This window comes from Delphinapterus leucas, chromosome 2 (genome assembly GCF_059928025.1).
Source record: "Delphinapterus leucas isolate spDelLeu-1000000601 "Yukka" chromosome 2, BTC_Dleu_Yukka2, whole genome shotgun sequence".
Taxonomy (NCBI): Eukaryota; Metazoa; Chordata; class Mammalia; order Artiodactyla; family Monodontidae; genus Delphinapterus; species Delphinapterus leucas.
In genome coordinates, this window is record NC_143130.1 from 180,741,761 (window position 1) to 180,765,117 (window position 23,357).

General features: G+C 58.6%; 2 protein-coding genes across 3 annotated transcripts; one reads left to right on the forward strand and one right to left on the reverse strand.

Moving 5' to 3' along the window:
* Nucleotides 1–431: 431 nt before the first annotated feature.
* Nucleotides 432–12,472, forward strand: CLBA1 (clathrin binding box of aftiphilin containing 1). 2 transcript variants are annotated; one of them, XM_089908285.1, is made up of 6 exons: nt 432–2,178; nt 2,492–3,271; nt 4,400–4,545; nt 6,045–6,174; nt 7,188–7,292; nt 8,241–12,472. In XM_089908285.1, exons 2-6 carry the CDS (start codon nt 2,789–2,791, stop codon nt 8,403–8,405), a joined length of 1,029 nt encoding a protein of 342 aa, XP_089764411.1. In that variant the 5' UTR covers nt 432–2,178; nt 2,492–2,788; the 3' UTR covers nt 8,406–12,472. The 2 variants fall into 2 exon arrangements, with proteins under 2 accessions (XP_089764411.1, XP_089764410.1); XM_089908284.1 differs by having other exon boundaries at nt 432–3,271.
* CDCA4 (cell division cycle associated 4) lies at nt 10,817–23,245 on the reverse strand. The gene is made up of 2 exons (XM_022575925.3): nt 23,162–23,245; nt 10,817–14,319 (listed from the first exon to the last, which is right to left on the reverse strand). The coding sequence occupies exon 2, from the start codon at nt 14,311–14,313 to the stop codon at nt 13,639–13,641; it is 675 nt and encodes a 224-aa protein (XP_022431633.1). The 5' UTR covers nt 14,314–14,319; nt 23,162–23,245; the 3' UTR covers nt 10,817–13,638.
* Nucleotides 23,246–23,357: the final 112 nt, after the last annotated feature.

The following is a 23,357-nucleotide window of genomic DNA, read 5'->3' on the forward strand; positions in this document are numbered from 1 at the left end:
CAGCACGTGAAGCCTTTCAAACTTCAACAGCTGCCTGCCCTGCCCAGCCACCTGGAGGCCTGGCCCTCGGCTTCCGCCCCACGTCATGCCCAGAGCCCCCAGACGCCGGCCTGAGGAGCCAGGGGCCACCTGTCAGCTCCTTGGGATTCCCCCACCCACTCCTGCATCCAGGGCACGGTACCCAATGTCGGGATCACCTCTGCTGCCTCCTCTGAGTCTTGGTTCCCCCAACGCAGCACCTCCTTAGAGGCGTAGCCAGGGGTCAGCCAGGTGTAACCACACTCACACACACACACACACACACACACACACACACACACACACACACAGGCAGTGGCTTAAACCAACTCTCATTTATTCCCTTACAGTTCCGGTGTCGCAGGGCTGCATTCCTCCTGGGGATCTGTTTCAGGACAGGTCGTGTCCTGGCCTTCTTCAGCTTCCGAGGCCACCTGCGCTCCTTGGTTGGTGGCCCTGCATCACTCTGACCTCTGCTTCCGTCCCGCTGTCTTCTCTCTCAGACTCTGACCCTCCCGCCTCCCTCTTGTAAGGACCCTTGTGATGACATCGAACTCAATGGCGTAACCCGGGACCCTCTTCCCATCGTGAGAGGCGTAACTTGATCATGTCTGTAGAGTCCCTACAGGTTCTGGGGATCAGCAGGGGCTCCTGCAGGAGGCTTTATTCAGCTACCACACCACATAATGCAGAGCAACCCACCCGCGGGCCTGTGTCTTGTCGGGTCACCTCATTCTGTCCCCTGAGGGTCACAGTGCCATCCTCACTCCTCACTGAGGTCCAGACGGTGCGTGGGGAGCCGCCGAGGGTCTGGAGAGCTGGCTCCAGCTCCAGCAACACTTCTTACTCGGGCCTTCGCGCCTGGCCGTCAGTTTCCTCACCGGGACACGAAGACAACAGCCCTCCTACCCCTCTCCAGCCCCTGGACTGTAAGGATGGCAAGGACAGTGAATGAGGGGGTCCGAGCAGTGGGTGGACAGCACAGGACCGATCTCCCTGGGTGACGTCGAGGCAAGAGAGAGCCGGTGTCTGGTCACCTTCCTGCAGGGTCACCCCAGTGACTGCCCAGCACTGGGCAGTCTGACTGCATTGCTCCAACACTGCATTGCTGGCCGTTGTGCCCCTCGGGAAGCAGGGGATGGGGCAGATGGCTAAGGTCCGGGGTTCAGAGAACGATCTCATCTGGTAATTTTTAAAATTGAAATTTTCGGTAGCTTAGCTGCGAAGGACCATTGAGAGAGCAGGTGATTCATGCAAACCGGACAGGGCCCAGGGAGGTCCCCAGGAGGTCCCAGGGTGGAGAAATCTGAGCACGAAGGTAGACTGGGAGACCGTGTATGGTTCAGGGCTTCAGCCGGGGGCCTGATGGCCGCATCTGCGGAGGGCTGATTTAGGCAGATGGGGAAAGGCCAGGAGTGCCTGGGAAAGGAGCTAGCAGGAGGGCAGGGCTAGCCCATGAGCGGCCCTTGCCCTGGGGCATGTGGCAGCAGGAGGGGCTGGTGGTCCATGGCCCAGACTGGCCCTGCTTTGCCTTGGGGCTGGCTGGTGACCAGGCCGAGAATCAGGGCACTACATGGGACCCGAGAGGGAGGGGGTCGCGCCCCGGCTCCTGCCTGCCGGGAGGCCCACGCTTGGAAGTACTAGCTTCTGGGGATTCAGGATTTGACAAGACAGATGGCACAGCTACACACATCCCCACTGAGGCGGGGCAGGGGCACGAGAGGGCGTCCAGGGCGGCCCGGGTCGGAGGGCCGCAGCTGGCCGCCGGGGCTGGGGGGATGGACGTTGGCGGCAGCACGCGCCTGCTCGCTCCCGGCCGCGGGGCGTGTAGGGCGCCCGCTCCACGTTGGGTGGCAGCACGAGGAGTCGCCTAATTAACCAGAGGCTTTTCGCGCGGCGGCTGAAAGGCGCGGGGGTGACGGGTCCCGCCCAGGTCGGGTACAGCCGGAGAGCCCGTTCCCTACGCTCACAGAACTTCGCCGGCGCGGGGGCGGGGCCTGGCGCTGCCACGCCCCGCGCGGCGCCGGCGCACTGACGCCAGGGCTGCAGACGACGGAAGCTGGACAGTCGCGCGTCGTTGCCGGGCAACTGTCCAGCGCAGGCCGAGGAGACCCCCCGCAGCCTGCTGCGCCCGCGGGCGGAGGCGGAGACTTGGCCGAGGTGGGTGCGGGCCCGAGCCGGACGCCGGGGCCCCAGCGCGCTCCAAGTCCGCCCCTCGGGAGCCGTAGGCCAGGCCCGATCGTGGTCGTCAGCGGCCGCCTCGGACCCCCGCCCGCCCCGCGAGGGGACTACCCGAGCCCCCGACCCAACTCTCGGGGACCCCCGCGCGCCGCCCTCCCTCGGGCGCCCGGACTCTCCCCGGCTCTGCCAGACTGGGCCTCGCAGACCCCTGCCCACGGCGGCCGAGGCAGGACCCCGCAGTTCGTCCACCCTCCCAGGCAGTGCTGACCCCCAGCACCTGGTTGGTCTCTAGGACACGCCCCTGTGCTGGACCGTTCGCCCAGACGCGTGGAGGAAGAAGCCGGGCAGCGGCTCCGGTCACTTTTGCCTGGGTGACCAGGCTGTGTATGCGGTCTGTGTCCGTTCCGCAGCGACAGTGGACCCACACCAGCCCATCCGTACTCCCGAGGGAGCCGCCGGCAGCTGCTGGGCAGTGGGCGAGCAGGCAACCCCGTCGGGCCCTGTCCAGCCCCGGGCAGCTCCCGCACAGCGGTGTGGATGTCTCCTGAGCATCTTCCCATCGCGTCTATGCGGTCTTGGCGGCACCAACATGCAAGGCCAGCGGGAGCTGGGGGGAGCACCTGGCCACGTGCCCCCTCTCTGCGCGTTTCTGAGTGACCTCGCAGAGCAAGCAGGCGGGGTTTCCTTCTGCCGGGTTTCCGAATACAGCGGTGCAGGCTCGGCACCTGGGACACAGGGCGGTGACGCTGTGGGGTGGGCGAGTTCCTGCTCCCTCCTTCCCCCGCCCGATGGGGATGGGGAAGCCAGGATCTCTGGGCGCAGCGGAGAGGGCTTGTCTGCCTCCGCCAGGGGTCCAGACCTAGGGGAACACAGCGGTACCTGGGGAGAGTTTGAAGGCTTTCGGGAATCCTCAGCCACGTCTGAACAATTCTCTCAGTCCTTTGAGCTCCCGGAGAGGCCCACAGAACCTCAGCCGCCGAGAACCATTTCTGCCCAAAAGGAGCCTGGTTCTCACCAGTCTCACCAGGGTGGACCTGGGGTGACAGGAACCAGCGCCATCACACCTTCTGAGGTATTTCTAAAGTATTCGTCTTTGCCATGTTGCACAGGAAGTGTTTCCTGTGCTTTGGTGGGCTGGCCAGGGAGGGGGTCTGCTTCTCTCCGGGCTTCATCCCACCCCCACCTTCCTTTCCCTCCACCTTCCTGAGGGGAGCGTCTGCCCACTCTCCATCAACCAGGCTGTGTTTTCCTGGCCCGTTTAGGGCACGTGGTGAAAGAGCATTTCTTTCGTCTGAGTTGACAATCTACTTATTTAGAAAACCTCACCAAGAGTCACATTTCAGTGTGCATGCACTGACCGGGCACTGGAGGTGGCCTGGAGAGCCCAGGACTCGCCCCCTTGCTCCGTCCACCCTTCCTGCCCTGACCTCCAGAGTTTCCCTTTAGTGTGACTGCCTCTCATCTTCCTCTTTCTGCCTTCTCTTCCCAAATGGTTTACCCCAAACACCAAAAGTGAAACAGAGAAGGGAGGAAAGGATTTGCTGGTTCTAAGGATGGTCCATTTGTTTTCTAAACCAGGACCTCTGACAAGATCCACTCTTCGTACATACAGTTAGCTCTGCTTTAATGCTTGTTTTGAAGACAGGACTGTCTTCCAATGCGATTACTGTATCGGGGAACAATTGAAGCATAATGTGAACTTTGCAGGAAACCCCAGGTGAATGCAGAAAACCACACCTGCTGAACTGAGGCCCATGTGAATATGCACCACGCACACGCCCCTCTCCCAGCCACCTCGGTCTACCAACACCCACCCTGACGTCAGACAACCCACCTTCCAGCACTTCACACTAATTCACAACCTGCAAACCTCTTTTCCGGGAAGGGCCATGTTGATTGTAACAGGAATGGATTTCTCAACCAATTAACACGTGGGCAACAGTGCTCACATTTTCATTGCGTGCACGTGTCCCTGATGAAGTTTATGACTATTGCGCCCTAACCACACTTTTCCACACACACTGGTTCACTGCACGATGTACAGTGCAGTGATTTGCGGGAACGAACATGTCATGTTTCAGTAGCAGCAACGGTATCTAATCACTTACAAATTTCATTTGTACCGAAATTATACATTTGGAATAAGGTGACATGATGTGTGTATTTCTCCTAATTTTGGTATGTTTTTCTTGTTTTTCAGCCTATTGTCAGCTATGAGGAGATTTTTAGGTTCGCTTTTCAAGAAGTGCCGGTCCCACAGGCAACTGAAGATGTTCCCACCTTAGACCGTTTCTTAGAAACAAGCAATGAAGAAAAACTTGGCCTTGAATCTGTGCATAAACTGTGGTAATGAACTTGGATTGGCGCTCACATGTCTTCTGGCAGCTCTGCATTTATGCCTTTGGTTGATATGGTGGACGCATGGGGTCTTCTGTTTTTACCTCTATAGAGGGCTTCGTCCCTCCCGAGGTTCCACCACCTGTGGTCCAAGGGTCGAAGGACCGGGTGGCACAGGTGCAGCAGCTCCTCCTTTTGGAGCCATGTCCAGCCCTTCTCCCGCCCCCCACCAGCTCACCCGGAGCAAAGTGGGCCAGGGAGTGCCAGCTCCTCGGGTCTTGGTGAGAGTGCTGGGGGTGAGGGAGGGACCAGTGGGCTTGGGTGGCGGGCACAGGGGCTCCTGGGGGACTGGACCGAGTGACCCCCTAGTGCCCTGGAGACACCCCAGTGCCCTGGAGACATTCTAGGCCCACCGTAGGGTCAGCCCACCGGTGCTCCAGGGGCTGCCAGCAAGGCTGACACTCCCAGTAAAGGTCCCTAAGGGAGATCACAGAGGCACTTGTTTGTGGACGGCCATTTTCTAAGACACCCTTTCACTGAGCACTGAGCGAAGAACCAGTTTAGCTCGAGTGGATAAAATATAGGCTGAGCAGCCTGGGACCTGCTGGACCCAGGCCCCAGAGGGAGGAGGTGGAGGTGTGTGGGAGCTAGCTTCCCTGGTCCCTGCGCGCTGCCGGGCAGGCGGGCAGGTGGAGACTTTGTCAGACAGCTCTGCAGATGGGCTCTCCTAGGCTCTGGCCGGGGTCCGAGCTGGGGTCCCAGCCAGCGCCTGCCCAGAGCACTCTCCCCCTACCCCAGCAGAGGCCTGGGGACCAGAGCCAGAGCCTGGATGACCAGGACAGCCCAGGTGGCTAGGCTAGTGTGCCCTCTGGGCATGCTGCTTCCCCAGGTCGTGGTCCAGGGCAGAAGGCGGGCCGCGTGATCCTGGGGCACCCGCAGGCACAGGTGGTCCTGCGTGTCGGGACCGGGCCGGGCTGGACGCTGTGGTGACACAGAGGGTCAGGGTTACTCTGGGGTGGTCTGGAAGCCACTCGGCACTTGGCGAGTCTGTCCCCCTGTAGCCATTTGCGCGCCTGCCCGTGCCTTCTCTCCTGGAGGCCAGGCTGAGCAGCAGGGCGGGGCCACGGCACACACTCGTGTTTATCCCTCTCGGCATCTGCTCCTCTCAGTTTCTGGACATCTCTGTGGTACCTGGCGTGGTTCTAGGCACCTGAGATCATCAGGAAACAAGACTGCGGAATATCTGGCCTCCCAGGGCTTCTGCCCCCGGAGGAGACACGTGATGGTGAAATTGGTCATTCAGGCCAGGGCTGTGCTCTGTGCAGAGCAATAAAGCCGGGAGGAGGGGCGGTGCTGGGCACTTGCAGGACAGTAGATGCTTGAGTAAACGAACAAGGTGGTGAGAAGCCGGGGTTCTGTGGTCAGAGTTCTGAAGGGTCAGGTGCCCTCTTTGCCTCCCGTCTGAAGCCCTTCTGGGCTACTTTGTAATTAATGCCGCTCTTTTCCAGTTCTGAATCCAGAAAACTCTGGAGAGCTCTTCAGAGCACCAGGACCGTGATGAATTCCCGAGGCCTCTGGAGCGAGTCCCGTTGCCGGGAAAACTTCCTTCTTGTTCTCGGAATAGATGTTGCTCAGAAGGTGAAATGACCTGGGTGGAGGTGGGCTCCTGGGGGCTGGCAGGACTACGAGCATCTCTGCCAGCCACCCTGTGCGCCGCTCCTGGACGGGGCGGGAGGCGGGGCGCGCGGCGCGCACCTGCAGCCGGGACGCTGCCGTCTCAAGGCGGGAAGGGCGAGCCAGGGCGCCCTCGTCTGGCTCCGGCAGCTCCTCGACGGGCCATCAGGCGCAGCCCTGCCCTCGGCGCCCGGTGAAGGAGGTGCCCTGGCAGCGCGGTGATGTAGCGGTGCACTCTGCCGGGGGCCGCAGGGCGCAGCCACCCCACAGGTGCTACTGGAGGCGGTGGGCTTGGGTGCCGGGGCTCTGGCGGGGCCGGGTCACTGTGAAGGCCGCGGGCGGGGGGTGCAGGGGAGGTGTGGGGTCTGCCGCCAGGCGGGCCCTGAGGTGGGAGCCAGCCAAGCCGGAGCAGAGCGGTGGCCGGGGACGCGCTCGGGAAGGCCACGGCCAGAGGCCACGTGTCTCACCGAGAGGCAACTCACAGCCACTTACACGCCGTAGGGCTCATGAGTCATCAAAGAAACGCAAATTGTAAGGATGGTCGTCTTTCAGGCACCAAGCTGGCGAAGATCTTTTTCCATTTTTTAAGTATTATGGAAACTTTCAAAAGTGGAAAACACAGAAGGGGCTGGCAGGCAGGCCCAGGTGAACACAGGGTACAGGAATGGTGGCCGTGGCCACACTGGCCAGGAGGGGGCCTGCGGGGCTGGACAGTGACCCGGCTGGTGAGTCTCTGTGGGAGGAAAACAGTGGGGGGAGGGGGGGAGGAGAGGCGGCGAGGACCTCGGTTGAGAAGGCACCGTGGGCCTTGGCCGGAGGGCCGCGTGAGCCGGGGTGGGCGGCTGGCAGCCCCCAGCGGAGCCCGAGTCGGGGCCACGTTGCCATTTTACAGGGAGACTGCCGGAGGGCCCAGGTGAAAAAGAGAAAACGACCTTTTAATCTTCCTTCCCTCTGCTGACACTGGTTTACTTCCTCAGAGCCCTTCGGAGGGCCCGGGACGCACTCTGGGAGACCCTGGCCTCCACGAGCCTGAAGAGCTCGGCTTCCGCCTGCACCGCTGCAGAGCCCTGATCCAGACCAAGGTGAGAGCCCGGGACGCCTGGGGCCTGGGTCTCGGGTTCCAGTCGCTTTTATCCTTTAACTCTCATGGGCTCGTAAGAGTCAGAGGGGCGGCAGACGGCCTCCGTCCTGCCGCCCCTCTGGAGGAAAAGCTTCTTCCGGGAACAGGGTCTCCCGCCCACCCTGGGACCACGTGTCGGGAGGGGTGCGCCGTTAGCAGCCCAGCTCCCGCGGGGCGCGAGCTCAGCCTGGAGAGCCGCGTCCCCACCCCCGCGCCCCAGGACCCCGTGCTGCCCCGGATGTGGAGCTGGCTCTGAGCGCCCCCCTCCCCCAGGGAGAAGGCGGGGCGGCACAGGGTGTTGTGCGGGGTGCCACGCAGGGGGCGCCGAGGCCAAGGGCCTGATCCGGAGCTGGGGCGGCAGGAGGGCGTGGAGGGAGCGGCGCGCGGAGGCGGGGCTCTCGGCGGGAGCCGGCTCTGGTGTGAGTTGGCGCCGCCCGGCTGGCGGGAGACGGGCACAGGGGCCACCCCTCTGCCCTGCGAAACCGCGGGGCAGGAGGCGGAACCTTCTAGAGGCACGTGGCTGGGACCGTCTTAGAGCAGCAAGACAGAAACGTCCCCAGCAAGCCCCCCACCCCCACCCCGGGCAGCCCCTGCGGGGACCGCGGCCGCGGCAGCCGCGGTTCGTTGGGAATGTCCCTGGGGCCACCGGCCGGGTGGGAGGAGGACGAGGAGGGCGACAGGGGCCCGGGGCCCAGCGTGCCCTCCTCACGGCGCAGTCCTGTTTGCTCCGGGAGAAGCTGTGGCTTCTGTCCCCGCGCGCCTCTGTGGTGGCAGCGCGTGGGGAGGGGCGCAAGATGAGGGGAAGGAGACGCCGCCAGAGACGGGCGAGGGCCCCGGGCAGGCGCGGGCGGCCGGGGGCGTCTCTGGGGGCGCGCGTGCTCTCCCCGACCTGTCCCTCCTTTCTTGCCAGCTCCCAGGGACGCCGGGTGGCAGACAGGGCAGCCTGATCACGTACAGCCTCTTCCTCAAGAACCCCATACACGGAAATGGGCAATACATCACAATTCCAAGGAAAAAGAAGATTTTCAGTCCTCGTAACCTAAAAATGGCATTGTTTAACAGTGACGTTTGCTAAAGCGGGAGGACTTTGTGTCTTGATGAGGGATTTTACGGTTTCTTACCGGTTTGGTTTGGTACTGGAAACCAGAGCTATTTCGTGGAGGGGTGTCCTGTATCAGGGCTGACGCTTTGATGGGGGGTGTGTCCCTCGGCAGAGCCAGTCACCAGGAAGGGGGCACCCGGGTCCCCAGGAGCCCCACCCCAGCCTGGCTCCAGGGACCCTCCCCTGGGAAGGTGTTGCCAGCTGCTGGGGGCACCTGTGAGGGACCCCAGGCCTGGCTGCCTGAGCCATGCTGCCTGGGACCCCAGGGTGGCTTCGCATGTGGCTGGAACTGTCACTGGGAGCAGCCGTTCAGGGACCCGGTAGGCCCTGTGTGCGTTGCTGCCACACTGGCCCCTGGCCTGGGTGTCCACGTGGCAGGGCACGCGCAGGGGTAGGTGCTGTTTCCGCAAAGCGAGTGTGCTCGCCTGCCTGGTGCCTGGGTGCGTATCCAGTGGTGATGTCTGCCTGCGGGCAGGCGAGCCATCCTGTATCAGCTGAGGGAACCTCTTATGACCGCAGAGCCCGGCAGTTGGCACTGCCTTTCGTAAAATTTTATTAAATAACAACAGCCTAGGGCTTCCCTGGTGGCGCAGTGGTTGAGAGTCCGCCTGCCGATGCAGGGGACACGGGTTCGTACCCCGGTCCAGGAAGATCCCATATGCCGCGGAGCGGCTGGGCCCATGAGCCATGGCCGCTGAGCCTGCGCGTCCGGAGCCTGTTCTCCGCAACGGGATAGGCCACAACAGCGAGAGGCTGGCGTACCGCAAAACAAAGAAACAAACAAACATAAATAAATAAATAAATAACAGCCTGGACAAGCTGTGTTCTTGCTGAATCACCGGCTCTGTGGGGGCTGGTGCTGGAAACCCCGGCAGGCGGCCCTTCCAGTCCCTCAGGGAGGCCTGGGGATTGAAGGCTGGCGGGGCCCGGCACACGCACGGCAGGACCCCGGCGTCACTGCCCCTCCAAGGCCACTGTCGAGTCTGGGAGACCACAGCTGGGGGCAGCCTCAGACGCCAACTCCATCGATGGAGGTGTCAGATCCAGACAGAGGCCAAGTGGGGTCACAGTGACCAGCAGATGTCACCTGTCACATGGGAGAAGGAGGCGGCTGGCTGTCACCCGCACCCCAGCACCCTCGGCCACTCCACAGACCACCTGTGGATCTGAGGCTTATGTTAAGAGGTAACAGATTTTGGGGGGCTGTATGTTTGGGAAACCTGCCTAATTTCTCATTTTCAGCCAGAAAGAGGTGGGAATTTGGAAACTGCTTTCTGCCACGCTGCTTCCGCCAAAGGGGAGCATCCACTCGGGGGCCTCCCAGGACCCCTCCAGCAGAGGTCGCCTGAGCCGTGCCATCATTTCCTAGCCTTTGGTTAAAGTTAGACGTGACAACCCAAAATACGCCATTGTGCTTCCCCCCCCAGATTCAAATTCAGATGCTGTCATTTCACTGTCCTCACAGCTGCCCTCCCTGCCCCCTGGCTGTAAGCCAAGCTCTCCCCTCCCGTCGCTGGCCCAGTGTCCAGCTGGGTCTCCAGCTGCTCCTCACACAAGTCCCAGACTCCACAGGCCCCAAATCCGAACTTCTCCCCCACCCCGCTCTGCTCTTCCGCCACCCACCCACTCCTCAAGCTGGAAACCACTGCTCCCCTCCCCCCACTCCCCGTCTAATCAAACGCCCCGTCTACCTCTGATTCTGTGTCCTCGTGTCCAGCCCATCTGCTTGAGGAGGGGACTTCTTGAGTTGGGAGAGACAGGCTGGCACATGGTTAAGTGCTGACTGGTCACCTGATTCAGATGTAGAGGGTGTAAGAGGCGGTCACTCTTACCCTGAGCAGAACAAGCCCAGTCAGCTACCCAACCATGGTTTAAAATAAACACGTTGAGACTACAGAGAAATCTAAAATACTCACTGAAATCAGGCAACAGAAGAGGCCCACAGCCGCCCTCATCACCGCAGCGGCGACAGAGGAGACTTTCAGCTCCACGCTGGGCCAGCAGAGTCCAGCCCTGAGCAGCCCCAGCGGCGGGCAGGTCTGGACCCATCCTCCAGCCCGGGCGTGAGGGGCAGAGCTGCAAGAAATCCCCCCGGAGCAGAAGGCAGCTCTCTCAGAAGTCGGAGGGGGTCGGAGAGCAGAGAGAAAGCCCCTCTGGCGGGCACTCTGGGGTTTCTGCCACCAAGTCTCAATCAGCGTCACGGAGCTGGGTTCAGAGACATAGGCCTGGAGAAACCTTGGCCACTGTGTAAAAAGGAGCCTGGCTTCCTTGATGCCTCCACGCTAGAGGAGTCCTGAGTGACCACACAGACGGGAGCCCAGAGATGCCCAGGGACCCAGTGTTGGAGTCTGCCAGCCCAGGAACCAGCCACGTGGGGGAGGAAGCAACAGACAGCCAGGAGGACACGTGATAATATTTATTCTAAAAACGAATGACAAGGAAAATACAACATCAAGCTATTGGGGGAGGCAACGCCAGCAGTGCTCAGAGCAGAATCCATAAACTCCAGAAGAGTAACAGAACTGGGATTAATTACTGCCTGACACATCTCAGTACTTCAACCTGCATTGCCTAGGAGCTTCGTAATCACCTTCTCGTGTGATGATAATCTATCATGTACTGCCCATAAAGATAACTCGACTATGTTTACTAGCGACGGTTCAGAAGTTTCAGTGTGAGGACTTGCCACTGGCCAAGGCTTGTACCTTGAACGGTCCTCAGGGCTGGGAACCCCTCCGGAGTCTTTCCTTTCGAGGGCTGGCTGCTGCCTCCATCCACGAAACCCCACTGCCCCTCCCTCCACGTGCTCCCGGGACATGGGGGGGGGGGCGCTGCAGACAGCAGCAAGCAAATTCCAAGTCCTTCCGGGGCAGGAGCTGGCCAGAGATCCGCTGTGCTCAGAAACAACTGCGAACACGCAGCGTAACTCGCTCCCCACAAACCCAGCCTCCCTACCCGGAGCCCAGGACCAGCCCAGGAGAGGTGGTGGGGTGAAGGCAGCAGCCTTCCTTTTGCAGTTTACAAACACCTGACCACACGCACACGGGAGTTTAAAGCCCCACCCCACCCCACACTTCCATATTCAATTCAAATCCATCGTCAGTAACTGGTCACCTGCCTCCACTCCTCTCTGGAGAAACTCTGATGCTTCCAGGGAAATCGGTATCCAGCAGGGCCCCACCTCGCCCTGCCCGGGACGTCTAGGCCATCAGCACCTCAAGGGAGCTGCCGAAATGAGAGTGGGTGGCTGGGAAGGAACCCGAAGAGCAAAGGGAGGAAGGAGGGGTCACTACAGGGGCAGAAAGGAGGCTGGGTCTCAGCCTCTCAGGGGAGGGGGACCCTAAAGCCGAAGCCTGACTATAGGCACTGTCCGCTCCCCACCCTGAGCCCTGCCTGTGTCATACTGCGGAAGGCTGCCAGATAAGACACTGTAGCCGCCCTGAAACTGAGCAAATGTTTTAAAAAGACAGAAATGCCATAAAGACACAAAATACCGCTACAGGTTTGTTGCTTATAAAACATACACTTAAGCTACTTTCCACAAGGAAATACTTTCAAACTCTGAAGGAAGCAACCCTTGGATGTTGAGAGCCACAGCCCGCCTCTCACCCACAGCTTCCTGACCGGGCTAGGCTCCCACCATCGGCCCAAATCCAAGGGCGCTGTCCCTCACCTGTCTTCTGCCACAAGAGCTGGGGTGGGGAGAGTTGCCTCAGAGCCCTGCGAGGTCAGGTGATGAAGACGTCCCACAGCCTGCCTGTCAACAAACCCACGTGGAATCTCTTCACAACCCCACAGTCTCCCTTAGATAACCTGGCTGAGCTCAACTAGGGTAAAAAGACCAACTCGAGGACTACAACATGGTAGATAATTGACAACACATTTCCACTTTGTTGGATAATTTTTTAATAAAATGAGGTGCACACCACTGATACTAAGAATGGCATATGCGCAAACAGAAACAACCCTTTTTGGCTAAGGGCTGGAGAAGGAAGAAAAAGCACGAGAAACGGGAAACGTCGGCTGGGCGTGCGGAGAGAATACAGTCTCACTTGTAAACAAGTGAAAAAGATCTAAAAGTCGCGGGCGGTCTCGGTGCCTGGGGCAGGGTCACAGGGCACACACACCACCCAGCCAACCCCACCGTCAACGACCCTCAAGATCGAGGGCCCACAGATGACATGTGTACAGACTTCTTTAACCCTAGACTTAAATTTATGCCACCATTCTCCAATCCAGTGGTGCATGGACACGTGCCTTCCCCAAACATGCTGGCACACGGGCCCAGCTGACGTGGGTCCGGCAGCCCAGCCAGGCAGGGGCACGCGGACGGCAGCAGCTTTGGGAGGAAGGTCAGCTGTGCTGGGAACCCGCGCAGGAGGGGTCCCGAGTCTCAGACCCTCTGGAGGCACCGCCCAAGACACCTCAGGGCACGCATGATCTCCACATAGACCTTACTTGACCATCGGCTCTGAAGACACTTATACATAAATAGGCATAAATAAAACCCTCTAACAGAGACGTGTCTCGCACAGCAGATCTGGTGAAGGCACCGCCGTGCAAGGCCTTCAACTCTGACCTCGCTCTGACCACAGCAGCGCGTACGGGCAAGGCTCACACCCGAGTCGAAAGCGGAAATCACAATGTGTGGACACTGCAGACTCAGGGCAGTGACGCTTGTTGGAGAAAGAACAGTGTGTGTTAAACCTTAAAAAAATGAAATACACCAACTGCAACTGTTTAGGTTATAAAAGTTTCTAATGTGGCAGCAGGGGGCGTTTATAGAAAAAATATATTTTTAAGAAAATAGCTAAAACAATCTAAAGTGATAAAAAGTTCAAAAATATATCTTAAGACAAAATATTGCCCAAAACGTATAAAACTTAATTTTAGAAAATTCCCCTATCTAAAGTAGAATGAGGCTGGATGCGGAAGGGGGCTGGCATCCTCCAGCGGGGCTGTAGCAGGACACAGACGAGGGCCCAGGGCGACCGCGATGACCGGCCTGCGGGAAAGCAGCCCAGCCCTGGGAGGGAGGGAGAGAGGCGGGGAGCGGGCGGACCGGATGCTGTTCTGGGCCGGTCTCCTAATCGCAGACAAACCAGAGGCCAGCCCCGGCTGCAGGGCAGCGGGCACCCACACCCCCAGCGCGCTGGCTGTTTTCGTGGGCCTCACAAACACATCTGCTGTGTGCCGCGGCTGCGGCTCAGGTCTCCACCAGGATCTCCACCACGTGGTCCAGCTCGCCCAGGTCCGACTTGCAGCCGGCGCTGGGGGGCGGGGCGGCCGTGGAGGCGAAGGCCTCCAGCCCGTCCTGGCCCGACTTGGCACCGCCCACCATGCCGGTCAGCACAGCGTCCAGGTCGTAGTAGGAGCCGTCCACGTCGGAAAACAGCTCCTCCACCGCACCGGGGCTTTGACTCTCCAGTGTTTCAAATATCTGATCGAGCGACTTGTGAAAGCTTCCTCTGTTTTCTCGAGGACCGTCCCCGTCCCAAACGCCACCAGGAGGGACCCCGGGAGCCTGTGCTGCTGGGACGACTTGGAGCTCAGAGGCCGGGTCTCCAGGGTCAGGGGCCGGGCGCGCCTCCTCGCGTGCTGAGCGGCACAGGATCTCCGTGGACACCAGGCGGTCGCGCGACGCCCGCCCCGCGGTCTGGGGCACCGGCACGCACCAGCTCCCGTCCTGGGTCATCTCCTCTTGAATCTGCCGGACCGTGTTGGCGATGAGGACCGAACGGCACAGGTTGGGCTCCACCAGCATGTGGCACAGCTGGAGCTTGACCAGTGACATGTCCAGGAGCGACTGGCGCTGCAGACTGTACGCAGGCGCGGCCTCCTCGTCCTCCGCGCACTTCCTCTTCAGCCCTCGCGCAAACATCGTGCCCTGCGGAAACCAAGAAAGATGCCGTTGAGCCCACTTCAGGGTCCCTGCAGACTCTGCCCCAGGTTCAGTCTCAACGTCAGGGGTGATCCACGCAGACAGGGGCGCGGGCCGGGGCAGAGGAGCAACTCCAGGCGGCTGCAGCCCCTGCGCCCCTCTAGCTCAAGCCCGGCCACAGAGACCCTGTGAAGGTTGTTCTAGACGCCACCTCTAAACCACAGCGCAACCGTCTCCATCAGAAAAGATAAATGGGGCTTCCCTGGTGGCGCAGCGGTTAAGAATCTGCCTGCCAGTGCAGGAGACAGGGGTTTGAGCCCTGGTCCGGGAAGATCCCACATGTTGCGGAGCAGCTAAGCCCGTGTGCCACAACTACTGAGCCTGCACTGTAGAGCCCGCGAGCCACAACTAACTGAAGCCCGCGGGCCCTAGAGCCCGTGCTCTGCAACAAGAGAAGCCACTGCAATGAGAAGCCCGCACACCGCAACGAAGAGTAGCCCCCGCTCACCGCAACTAGAGAAAGCCCCCGCACAGCAACGAAGACCCAACACAGCCAAAAATAAATAAAATAAATTAAAAAAAAGACAAATGGACCAAAAATAGGATAAATGCATTTTAAAGAACTCAGCTGAACGGGAACACCAAATTTCCGAGTGCTGGCGCCCTGGGAGGGAGGAGTTTGGGCACAGCACGGGGGCCTCGCGGTTGCTGGCGGGCTGAGTGATGCGCAGCCGGCTGACTGAGGGGTCCCGGCCACCAAGCAGCCATTCCCGCACAGCAGGCGCAGGCTCCTCAGTGCTTTCACCAGCAGGGGGCCCCCACGCATGCCACACAGCCCCTCTAAAAAGCTGTGCCCCAGGAGTTTCAGGGGAGATGTCGGACCTGCAGGGAGCCCCCGGGGCACTGGCGGAACAAGCCGGGACGAGTGCTCTCCCTGCAAGGACAGGCTCTGCCAGGCTGGGCTCTGCCTGCTCTGCTAGGCCACCAGCCCCCCTTCCAACTCCCCCCCTCCCTCTGTGTCTGGAAGGCCCAGGCCCAGGGGCAGGGTCCTCACCAGGGCTTGGGGCAGCCTACATCCACCCAGGCGGCATCACCGAGTGGACTCCGTACCAGCGCCACGAGGTGAAGATCCTGGCTGGTTCCTGGGCCACACCCGGACCGATGCTGACCGGATGCAGCCAGCTCACTGCACCTCTGCTCCCAGAGGCAAAAATACAAGGAAGCTGTCCCTCTGAACAGACTCTTAAGTTGGGAGACCTTTGGGGAATTAAAAAGCGGAGAAAGAAGCGGCAGCATTCCCCCGGCAAGCACCCTGGCAAGGTCTGTCCTTCCAAGCACAAAGTTAAGCTATAACGCATGAACTGTCTCTCTCTTCAAGTTCATAAAGTAGATAAACATTTTTATTTCAGATAATCCATTTGAGTTATTCATCAAGAGGGTTAGAATTTTTTTTTAATAAATTTATTTATTTATGGCTGCGTTGGGTCTTCGTTGCTGGGTGGCGAGCGGGAGCTACTCTTCGTTGCGGTGCACAGGCTCCTCATCGCAGGGGCTTCTCTTGTTGCGGAGCACGGGCTCTAGGTGCATGGGCTTCAGTAGTTGTGGCTCGCAGGCTTAGCAGTTGTGGCTCGCGGGCTCTAGAGCACAGGCTCAGTAGTTGTGGCACATGGGCTTAGTTGCTCCGCGGCATGTGGGATCTTCCTGGACCAGGTCTCGACTCCGTGTCCCCTGCACTGGCAGGCGGATTCCTAACCACTGCGCCACCAGGAAAGTCCCAAGAGGGTTAGAATCTTTTAAATACGCAAATTTTTGGATTTCCTTCTTCAAAAAACAAAACAATCCTGTAGCTTCCTGTGGCTGCTGCTGGCCTATGACTGTGGTGTGGCCAGGGGCTCTGGGACCAGGTGGCAGCGCCTGTGCTGACCTGCTGATGGGAAGCTCTGTGGTGAAGGAAGAAGCAGCCCCGTCCCCACCTGCCCCCGAGCCCCACCAGCCACAGCCTTAAACAGACAGAAAAGGGTCCCTTGGCCTCTGAATCTCCTTTCAATGTCGTAGCTCTCACCTCCTGTGTACTTAACATTTAAAAAACTTTTTAAAAGTGACTTCTTGGGCATTTATCCCAGAGAAATGAAAACCAATGTTCATACAAAAATATGTACAAGAAAAAAAAAAATGTACAAGAATGTTCACAGCAGCTCCACTCATAAGAGCCCCATACTGGAAACCAAGCCCTTCAAGCGGGGAGAGGCTGCCACTCAGGTGCAGCACACAGCGTGCAGGAGTGACCAGTGGCTGGGGTACTCGGATGGGTCTCAAGGGGGTCATGCAGAGCGAGAAAGCCAATCTCAGAAGGCTGCCCAGGGCAGTCTCCACCTCTGTAAGGACCCTAACACAACAGATGGGTGCGCGGCCAAGGGTGAGCCCAAGGGGCTCTCTAGGGTGAGGACATGGCTCCGTGTGGGGACCATGGTGGGGGGTCCAGGAAGTGCCACGTGAGCTCCGACTGCACAGAACCGCACACAAGCGCGCGCGCACATGCACACACACTCTCTCTCTCTCTCAATCCGAATCAGCTCCGTGGCTGCTCAGAAGCCAGTTTCCTGGTGGGGATGCGTATCTGTGCATCTCACGCAGACGCCCACACTGGGCGGCAGGGCAAGGATGTACCTCCAGGACACTTCTTTACAACTGCCCCTGGACCCATAACTACTGATATTTCAAAACAAAAAGTTTAAAAACTAAGTGACTATGGCTCATTCCCCTCAAGACTAATTTCCCCAGAACAGCAAACAGGTCTAACTTATCAACATAACCCCCAGGCCACAGCCAATCATAACACCTTGCACACACCCACTTATTAACTGTCTTTAAGTGAATGACAGTGTAACCGGGCAGGACACCACGGGGGCCTTCCCGGTACAGGCCTTCCCCCATATCCTCTGCTTTAGCTCCTCTCAGAAGTACCCAGCCGATGGTAATTGATGCACATTTCCTAAAGTTGTTTTGCAGATGTGAAAACTTCCCCCACCAAATGGAAGATGTTAAATACTTGATAACCATGGACGCATAGCCCCAGGCCTCCTGGAGCCTAAGGACTGATGACATGAACCCCTGTGACACCACCCTGTTCCCTCAGCATCAGCCAATCAGAAAATTGCGCACGACCTGATCACATACCCGCAACCACCACTCCCTCAACCGGCCTTTAAATATGCTTTGCCTTTAAAAATGCTTTGCCAAAAGCCTTCAGGGAGCTCGAGGGCACGAGCCACCTCCTCTCCGTCTCCCGCACGGCCCTGCAATAAACCTTTCTCTGCTCCAAACTCTGGTATTTCAGTTTGTTTGGCCTCACTGTGCATGCAGCGTTTACAAAAGAAGCAGCTTACCACCAAAATACAGGAAAAATATTTCAGTGACTTCTAGTAATAAAGGATTCAAGTTTTTTGTCTTGGCTGCAAATTCAACTTTTACAGTCTTTTTTCCCCAGTTACTTGTGTAAAAGTCATTGGCTTAAATTTTCTAAGCATATTGAGAATTACTATAAATAATGTCAATAAAAACATAATTTATTTATAATATAAATTAATTTATAATTAACTATAATTAATTTATAGTTAATATGAATTATGTCTATAAAGAGACACCCTGTGTTGGGGGGAAAAAATTAAGTTTCAAGGGTTCCTCTGTGGCAAGTTAATCACCTCTGGCTTTTAGCATCTTTTCGACCAAACCTAAAATCCTGACTCTGCACAGCAACCAATTTAATTTAGGGCCCAGGGACTTCCCTGGTGGTCCAGTGGTTAAGACTCCGCACTCTCACCGCCGAGGGCCCAGGTTCCATCCCTGGTCAGGGAACTAAGATCCCATAAGCCCTGCAGCGTGGCCAAAAAAAAAAAAAGATTATTTAAGGCCCAAACCAAACTCCCTCGAATAACACAGTTAAGCCTGAGTTTACCAACAGAGGAAGTCGAGCCACCCTCCATGGGCCCCATGCAGCTCAGGTCAGCGGCCACTCGGGCTGGCGGGGTCGGGCGGGAGACCATGGCTGACCCACAGCCGGGAAGCTACATGGGAAACCCTGGGACCCCACCTCCCTTTCCTCGAGGGGTCCTCAGAACACCCAGCCCACGAATTCACGAGTGGTCAACCCAGTGGGAGCCCCAGGGGCTGAGTTCAGGGCCGGCCGCAGCTTGGTGTAGCCAACACCTGGGGCAGCACTGCCAGGAAAGAAGGGCAGAGGGCACGCTTATGGCTATTTGCTCTGAGAGACTGAACGGACACAGCGAGGACACCCGATCCGCCCGGGACACCCAGCCACCATCACAGGAACCAGCCCAGGAAGCAGCCTGCTCCCTCCACGCCAGACCTGCCCAGGAAGCCCTACAACCGCCCTGTGACACCCCCCACAATGGCCTGGCTTGATCAATAACCCACGGCGTCCATGGTCTTTGTTCTCGCTTCTGACTGAGGACCAACCGGAGAATACCGGACGTGCCCCAGCCATGGCAGTGGCGCCCGGGTCTCGTCAGCCGTCCAGCTTCCCCAGCCCCGCAGCCCCCGGCAGGACCCCGAGCCCCCTCTCCACCGGCAAGCGCTCCCACTCCCCTGCTGCCCGAGTCCCTGCTCAGCCGGGTGGTGGCAGCTCCCCGGCCGCAGCAGCTTGGAATAAACAGCCTCTGCCCTTCCCGCAGGCAGCCTTCGCTCACCTCCACAGTCACTGCAGGTGATCGGGAAGGAAGCAGAAAGCCCAAGAGAGACACTCGGGAACCAGCCATCACGCCGGCTCCCGGCGCTTCCCGACCACGTGCTCCTCTGCGTGTTTGAGTCTCGGCAAGTCCTGCTTTCCTTGCTCACCACACCTTCCATGCGACTCAGAGCTTTACCACCTTCTGACAGCCGCGAGTCTGTCCCAGCACACAGCACCTGATCATACTGACGGCTTATCCAGGGCTCTGCCCTCCCAGCCTTCCAGGCGGGTGGAGGCGGCCCTCCCAGCTCCAGCGCTGACTCCTCAGTGCGTCTGCCGGGCGAGGGGCAGCGCGATTTTACCAAGCTGCGTTCAGGAGGATAGGGACCAATTCCCCCTCCACCGTTTCTCCCGCACTGATCTGTCACAGCTGCTGGTGGGCTCCCACTGTGCTTCACCAACAGTCCCAGCCCCAGCTAGACCCTCCCCGACCACATCCCTACCCTCCCACCCCACACAGCACTTCTGCCTGCTCGGACCCCCCCACCAGCCGGTTTCACCACCCGACGTAACATTACTTAAGACTGAAAATCAGCTAGTTGAATGGGTGAAGAGTGGTGTATCTGACAACGGGACACCACGTGGCAAAAAAACCCCACCATGAGACGCAAGGACACGCCACGATGGATCTCAAAACACCACGTGAATATGAGTAACAAAGCAAGAACAGGAACACAGGGACCGTACTGCTATGTACATGAACTCACTGAACAGGCAAAGCTAACCCAAGTTGTTGCCACTGACGAGTCACGACTGGCGGGAACTCCCTGGGATGGTGGGAATACAGCCCCCTCCAGATGGGCGCCTGGGTCACACGAGAAGATGCATTTGTCAGAATTCACTGCACTGCACAACTAACATCTGTTCATTTCATTGCATCAAATTATACCTTCATAATAAACAAAAATGCATCAATAACCAATGTGACGGGGGTGGTTACCACCTTAAATCTAAAACACTTTAGATACTGCCCCCCGCCGCGCCCCCACAGGCAGGCCAGAACACATACAGGCTCAAAGTCAGCCCAAATTATTCCCCGCAAATGTTCCAAAGCCTAAGCGACTGTTAATTTGTGCCACACTCCACAAAAGATGCTGGCCGACTTACATCTACGGAAGGGAGCAGCCCATGCGCAGTGCCCCATCGCCCAGAGGCTGGGTGAGAGGGTGGGGTCACGATGATCTCAGAAGGTGGCCTGCGAGGGTTCCCCCTCCTCAGACAACTGTGTTTGGGACAAAGTCAGAACACAGCATGGTTCGGAAGGGACCCTGAGAGATGCTCAGGGCAGAGGTGGGGACCCAGAACCCCTAGGCTGGCCTGGTGAAGCACAGCTCCCTGCCCAGCAGTGACTGTGGCCTGAGGGCACTGAACCCTTCTAACACGGGGTGACACAAGGCCCTACACCTCTGAGGCTGTCCTAACCGCACAGCCTGACTCACCGCTGAGTGCTGAGCAAAAAAATGTTAGGCATTACCCACCTCCGTCACCTCCACAGTCGGCTGGAAGGTCTCGCCACGTAGCTGGTTAAACACCCGAGGCCCGCTGAGTCCTCAGTTAGCATGTTCCACACAAAACCCTCCAACATCCCTGGACAGCCGGCCCACCAGGGTTGACCCCCCGTCGTGGCACAGCACCACCCTCAGGCCTCCTCCAGACCAGGCGCAGGCGGGACAGACAGGCCACGAGTTCCACGTGGCAGTGAAGCGGGGGGGGGGGACACGGGACGGACGGACGGACACACACTGCGCCCGCCCACCCCGAGCACTCCCAGCAGAGACCCCAGTCACAGCCAGGTCCCCATTCCTGAGCAGCTCTCACGCCACGTGGCCACCATCCCCAGAGCCGGTGGAAAATGCAGATCCCCAGATCCAGAGCAGCAGGGCTGTGGGGGCACTGGGGACAGACTCGTCACCATGACCTTCAGCCACAGCCAAGCACTCTCGTGAGTTTCAGGTTTTTAAGGCAAATCAACATGAACACTCTCAGTTTCTGTCTCACTATCTGGCTTTGAAATACTCATCAAAGAAAACTGAAGATGGAGCAAGCAAAGCTAAATTTTGAGAAGGCTACCTCTAAGCTGTGTGGCGGTCACCCCTCCACTATTGCCTGTCTGCAGCTTTCAAAAGCCAGCACGAAAAAGCTGATTTCAAGTACTTTTGTTTTCGGCTGTGCCGTGCAGCTTGTGGGATCTTAGTTCCCCAACTAGGGACTGAACCCGGGCCCACGGCAGTGAAAGCGCAGAGTCCTAACCACTGGACCGCCAGGGAATTCCCTCAAGTACTTCTGTTACTTGGAATAAAATACACAAACCTTCTCTGCCTGGGAATATGTTCTACTAGCAAGTTGAGGGAAACGTCCAGCCCTCCTTCCAAGATAAAACCTGCCATTCTCTCTCTCCAAAAAAAAGAAAAAAAAAAAAAAGGTCGTAACTGATTTTTTTATTCTGAATTTCAACTTTAATTATAAAACATGGTGAAACTTGAAAATAAAGAGCAATTGTATGTAGGAAGTTCACAGAATATTTAACTTAATTTTGTAAGCGGACAGTATCTTCTTTGCCTCATTTTAACAGAACAGTAAACTCAGTCTGGCTGTTCTGTGTAAGCAACACAGGGCCCCACAAGAGGAAACACGGCCATTTCCAGCAGAGGAAAACCCTCTACTTGGACCACAGCTTCTCCCAGCAAACAGTTACCTGGTGGATGCTTTTCCTGGTAATCCTGCTTTGGGGACAATAAGCTTTTGAAAACGTAGAGCTGAGCTTGCCTCTGACTTGTGGAAGTGAGTGCCTGGTACTTTTCCTAGTCCTCTGACTGCAGCAGGATGGGGCGGAACAAGGAGCCCGCTGAAGACAGCTCCCTTAGCAGCCAGGGTCTGGGAGCCCTCCTCCCCCCACATCCTGCTCCCCTCCCTGATGTCTGTCTCCACTGGACTGGGTAGCTTAGGCCAGCCTGCAGGGGAAGCCGACAGAGCACCAGCTTTAGACCACCCAAGGCTGGCATCCCTTGCTCCCTGATACCCCCTTGACCAGCTTAGAGAGAAGCTGGGTCTCCTACAGTAGGGAGCAGGGAAGCTATTGCAAAATATCCTTAACATTCCTCTTCAAAGCAATTAAAATTGAGACACAAAGGAAAAGAACCCAAACTGAACACTCACAGGCAAGCAGCTTACTACAGGGAGGCAGCCCTGCCCTCGGGGGTTCCAGAGAAAGGTGCCCCTGGCCAGGCCATTTCTGGAAGGCAGTATAGCACTGCAAATCCCAGTTCTGCTACAAGGACCTAGGATGAAATTCAAGTGTTCCATCGCTAACACTCACCACCCACTCCTCGCTCTACAAGGGATGCAGATTAGGGAGAAAACCTAGAAACATGGACAGATGTGGGTGGATAAAAGGATGGACGAATGGACGATGGACTGATGGATGGGTGGGTAGATGGGTGGATGATGGATGGAAGGATCGGCCGGTGGGTGGAAGGAGGCGTAGGATGACGGACGGATGAGTGACAGAGGAGCGGCAGCTTGGTGGCACTGTGGTCAGGGCTGTAAATCCAAGTAGGCCAGACAAGTAGCTCCCCAGGGTCCCTACAGGTCTCCCAGGAGGGTCTTCGTGGGAAGCAGGAGGAGGAGGGCCTGCACTGACCCCTTCCAAGTCAAAGGTGAGAAAACAATGTAGGGACTTCCCTGAGGAGGAGCCCAACCGACCCATCGTAACTGTTTCTCCTCTTAAGAAGGGCCCCCAATTAGGTTAAACGCAAGGCTACATATTACTTTTGACTTGAAATGGTGCGGAACAGCCAAAGTTTAGTCTGCGGCTGCAGAGACAGAATCCCAGGAGGCCGGTCACTCGTCGAGTGGGAAGGGGGCGCCGGTCATTGCGACTGTGCCCCCTCCTCCGACGCGCCCCCGGACCCCCAGGCCGCCCCCTCCCCCGGACTACCCCCAGCCCCCCCCAACTCCCCAGGCTGTCCTCAGCTCTCCGGGCCCCCCGCCCCAGGCCGCCCCCCCAAGGACCCCACAGGCTCCCTGGGCCCCCGCCCACGCCCGAGCCCTCCCGGGGACCCCGCCGCCGCACAAAGGCCCGGGCCCAGCCGAGAAGCTCACCTGGCAGCCCGCGTCCGCGCCGCCCGCGCCACCGCCGAGGGAGGGGCCGCCGGGAGGGGCGGGGCCGCCAAGGAGGGGCCGCCGGGGGCGGGGCCGCGCAGCAGCCCACAATGTGTCGCCGTGGCGCCGGCCGCCCCGCCCGCTGATTGGCCGGGCGCGGGGGCGGAGCCTCTGGTTCAAACCACGGGCGGGGCCT

Excerpts from the sequence above, each read along its gene's own strand:
- CDCA4 (XM_022575925.3), bottom strand. The coding sequence starts at position 14,313 with ATGTTTGCGCGAGGGCTGAAGAGGAAGTGCGCGGAGGACGAGGAGGCC.
- CLBA1 (XM_089908284.1), top strand. The coding sequence starts at position 2,789 with ATGCAAGGCCAGCGGGAGCTGGGGGGAGCACCTGGCCACGTGCCCCCT. Across the intron at positions 3,272-4,399 it reads GCGCCATCACACCTTCTGAG|CCTATTGTCAGCTATGAGGA; the intron begins GTATTTCTAAAG and ends CTTGTTTTTCAG. Across the intron at positions 4,546-6,044 it reads GAATCTGTGCATAAACTGTG|TTCTGAATCCAGAAAACTCT; the intron begins GTAATGAACTTG and ends GCTCTTTTCCAG.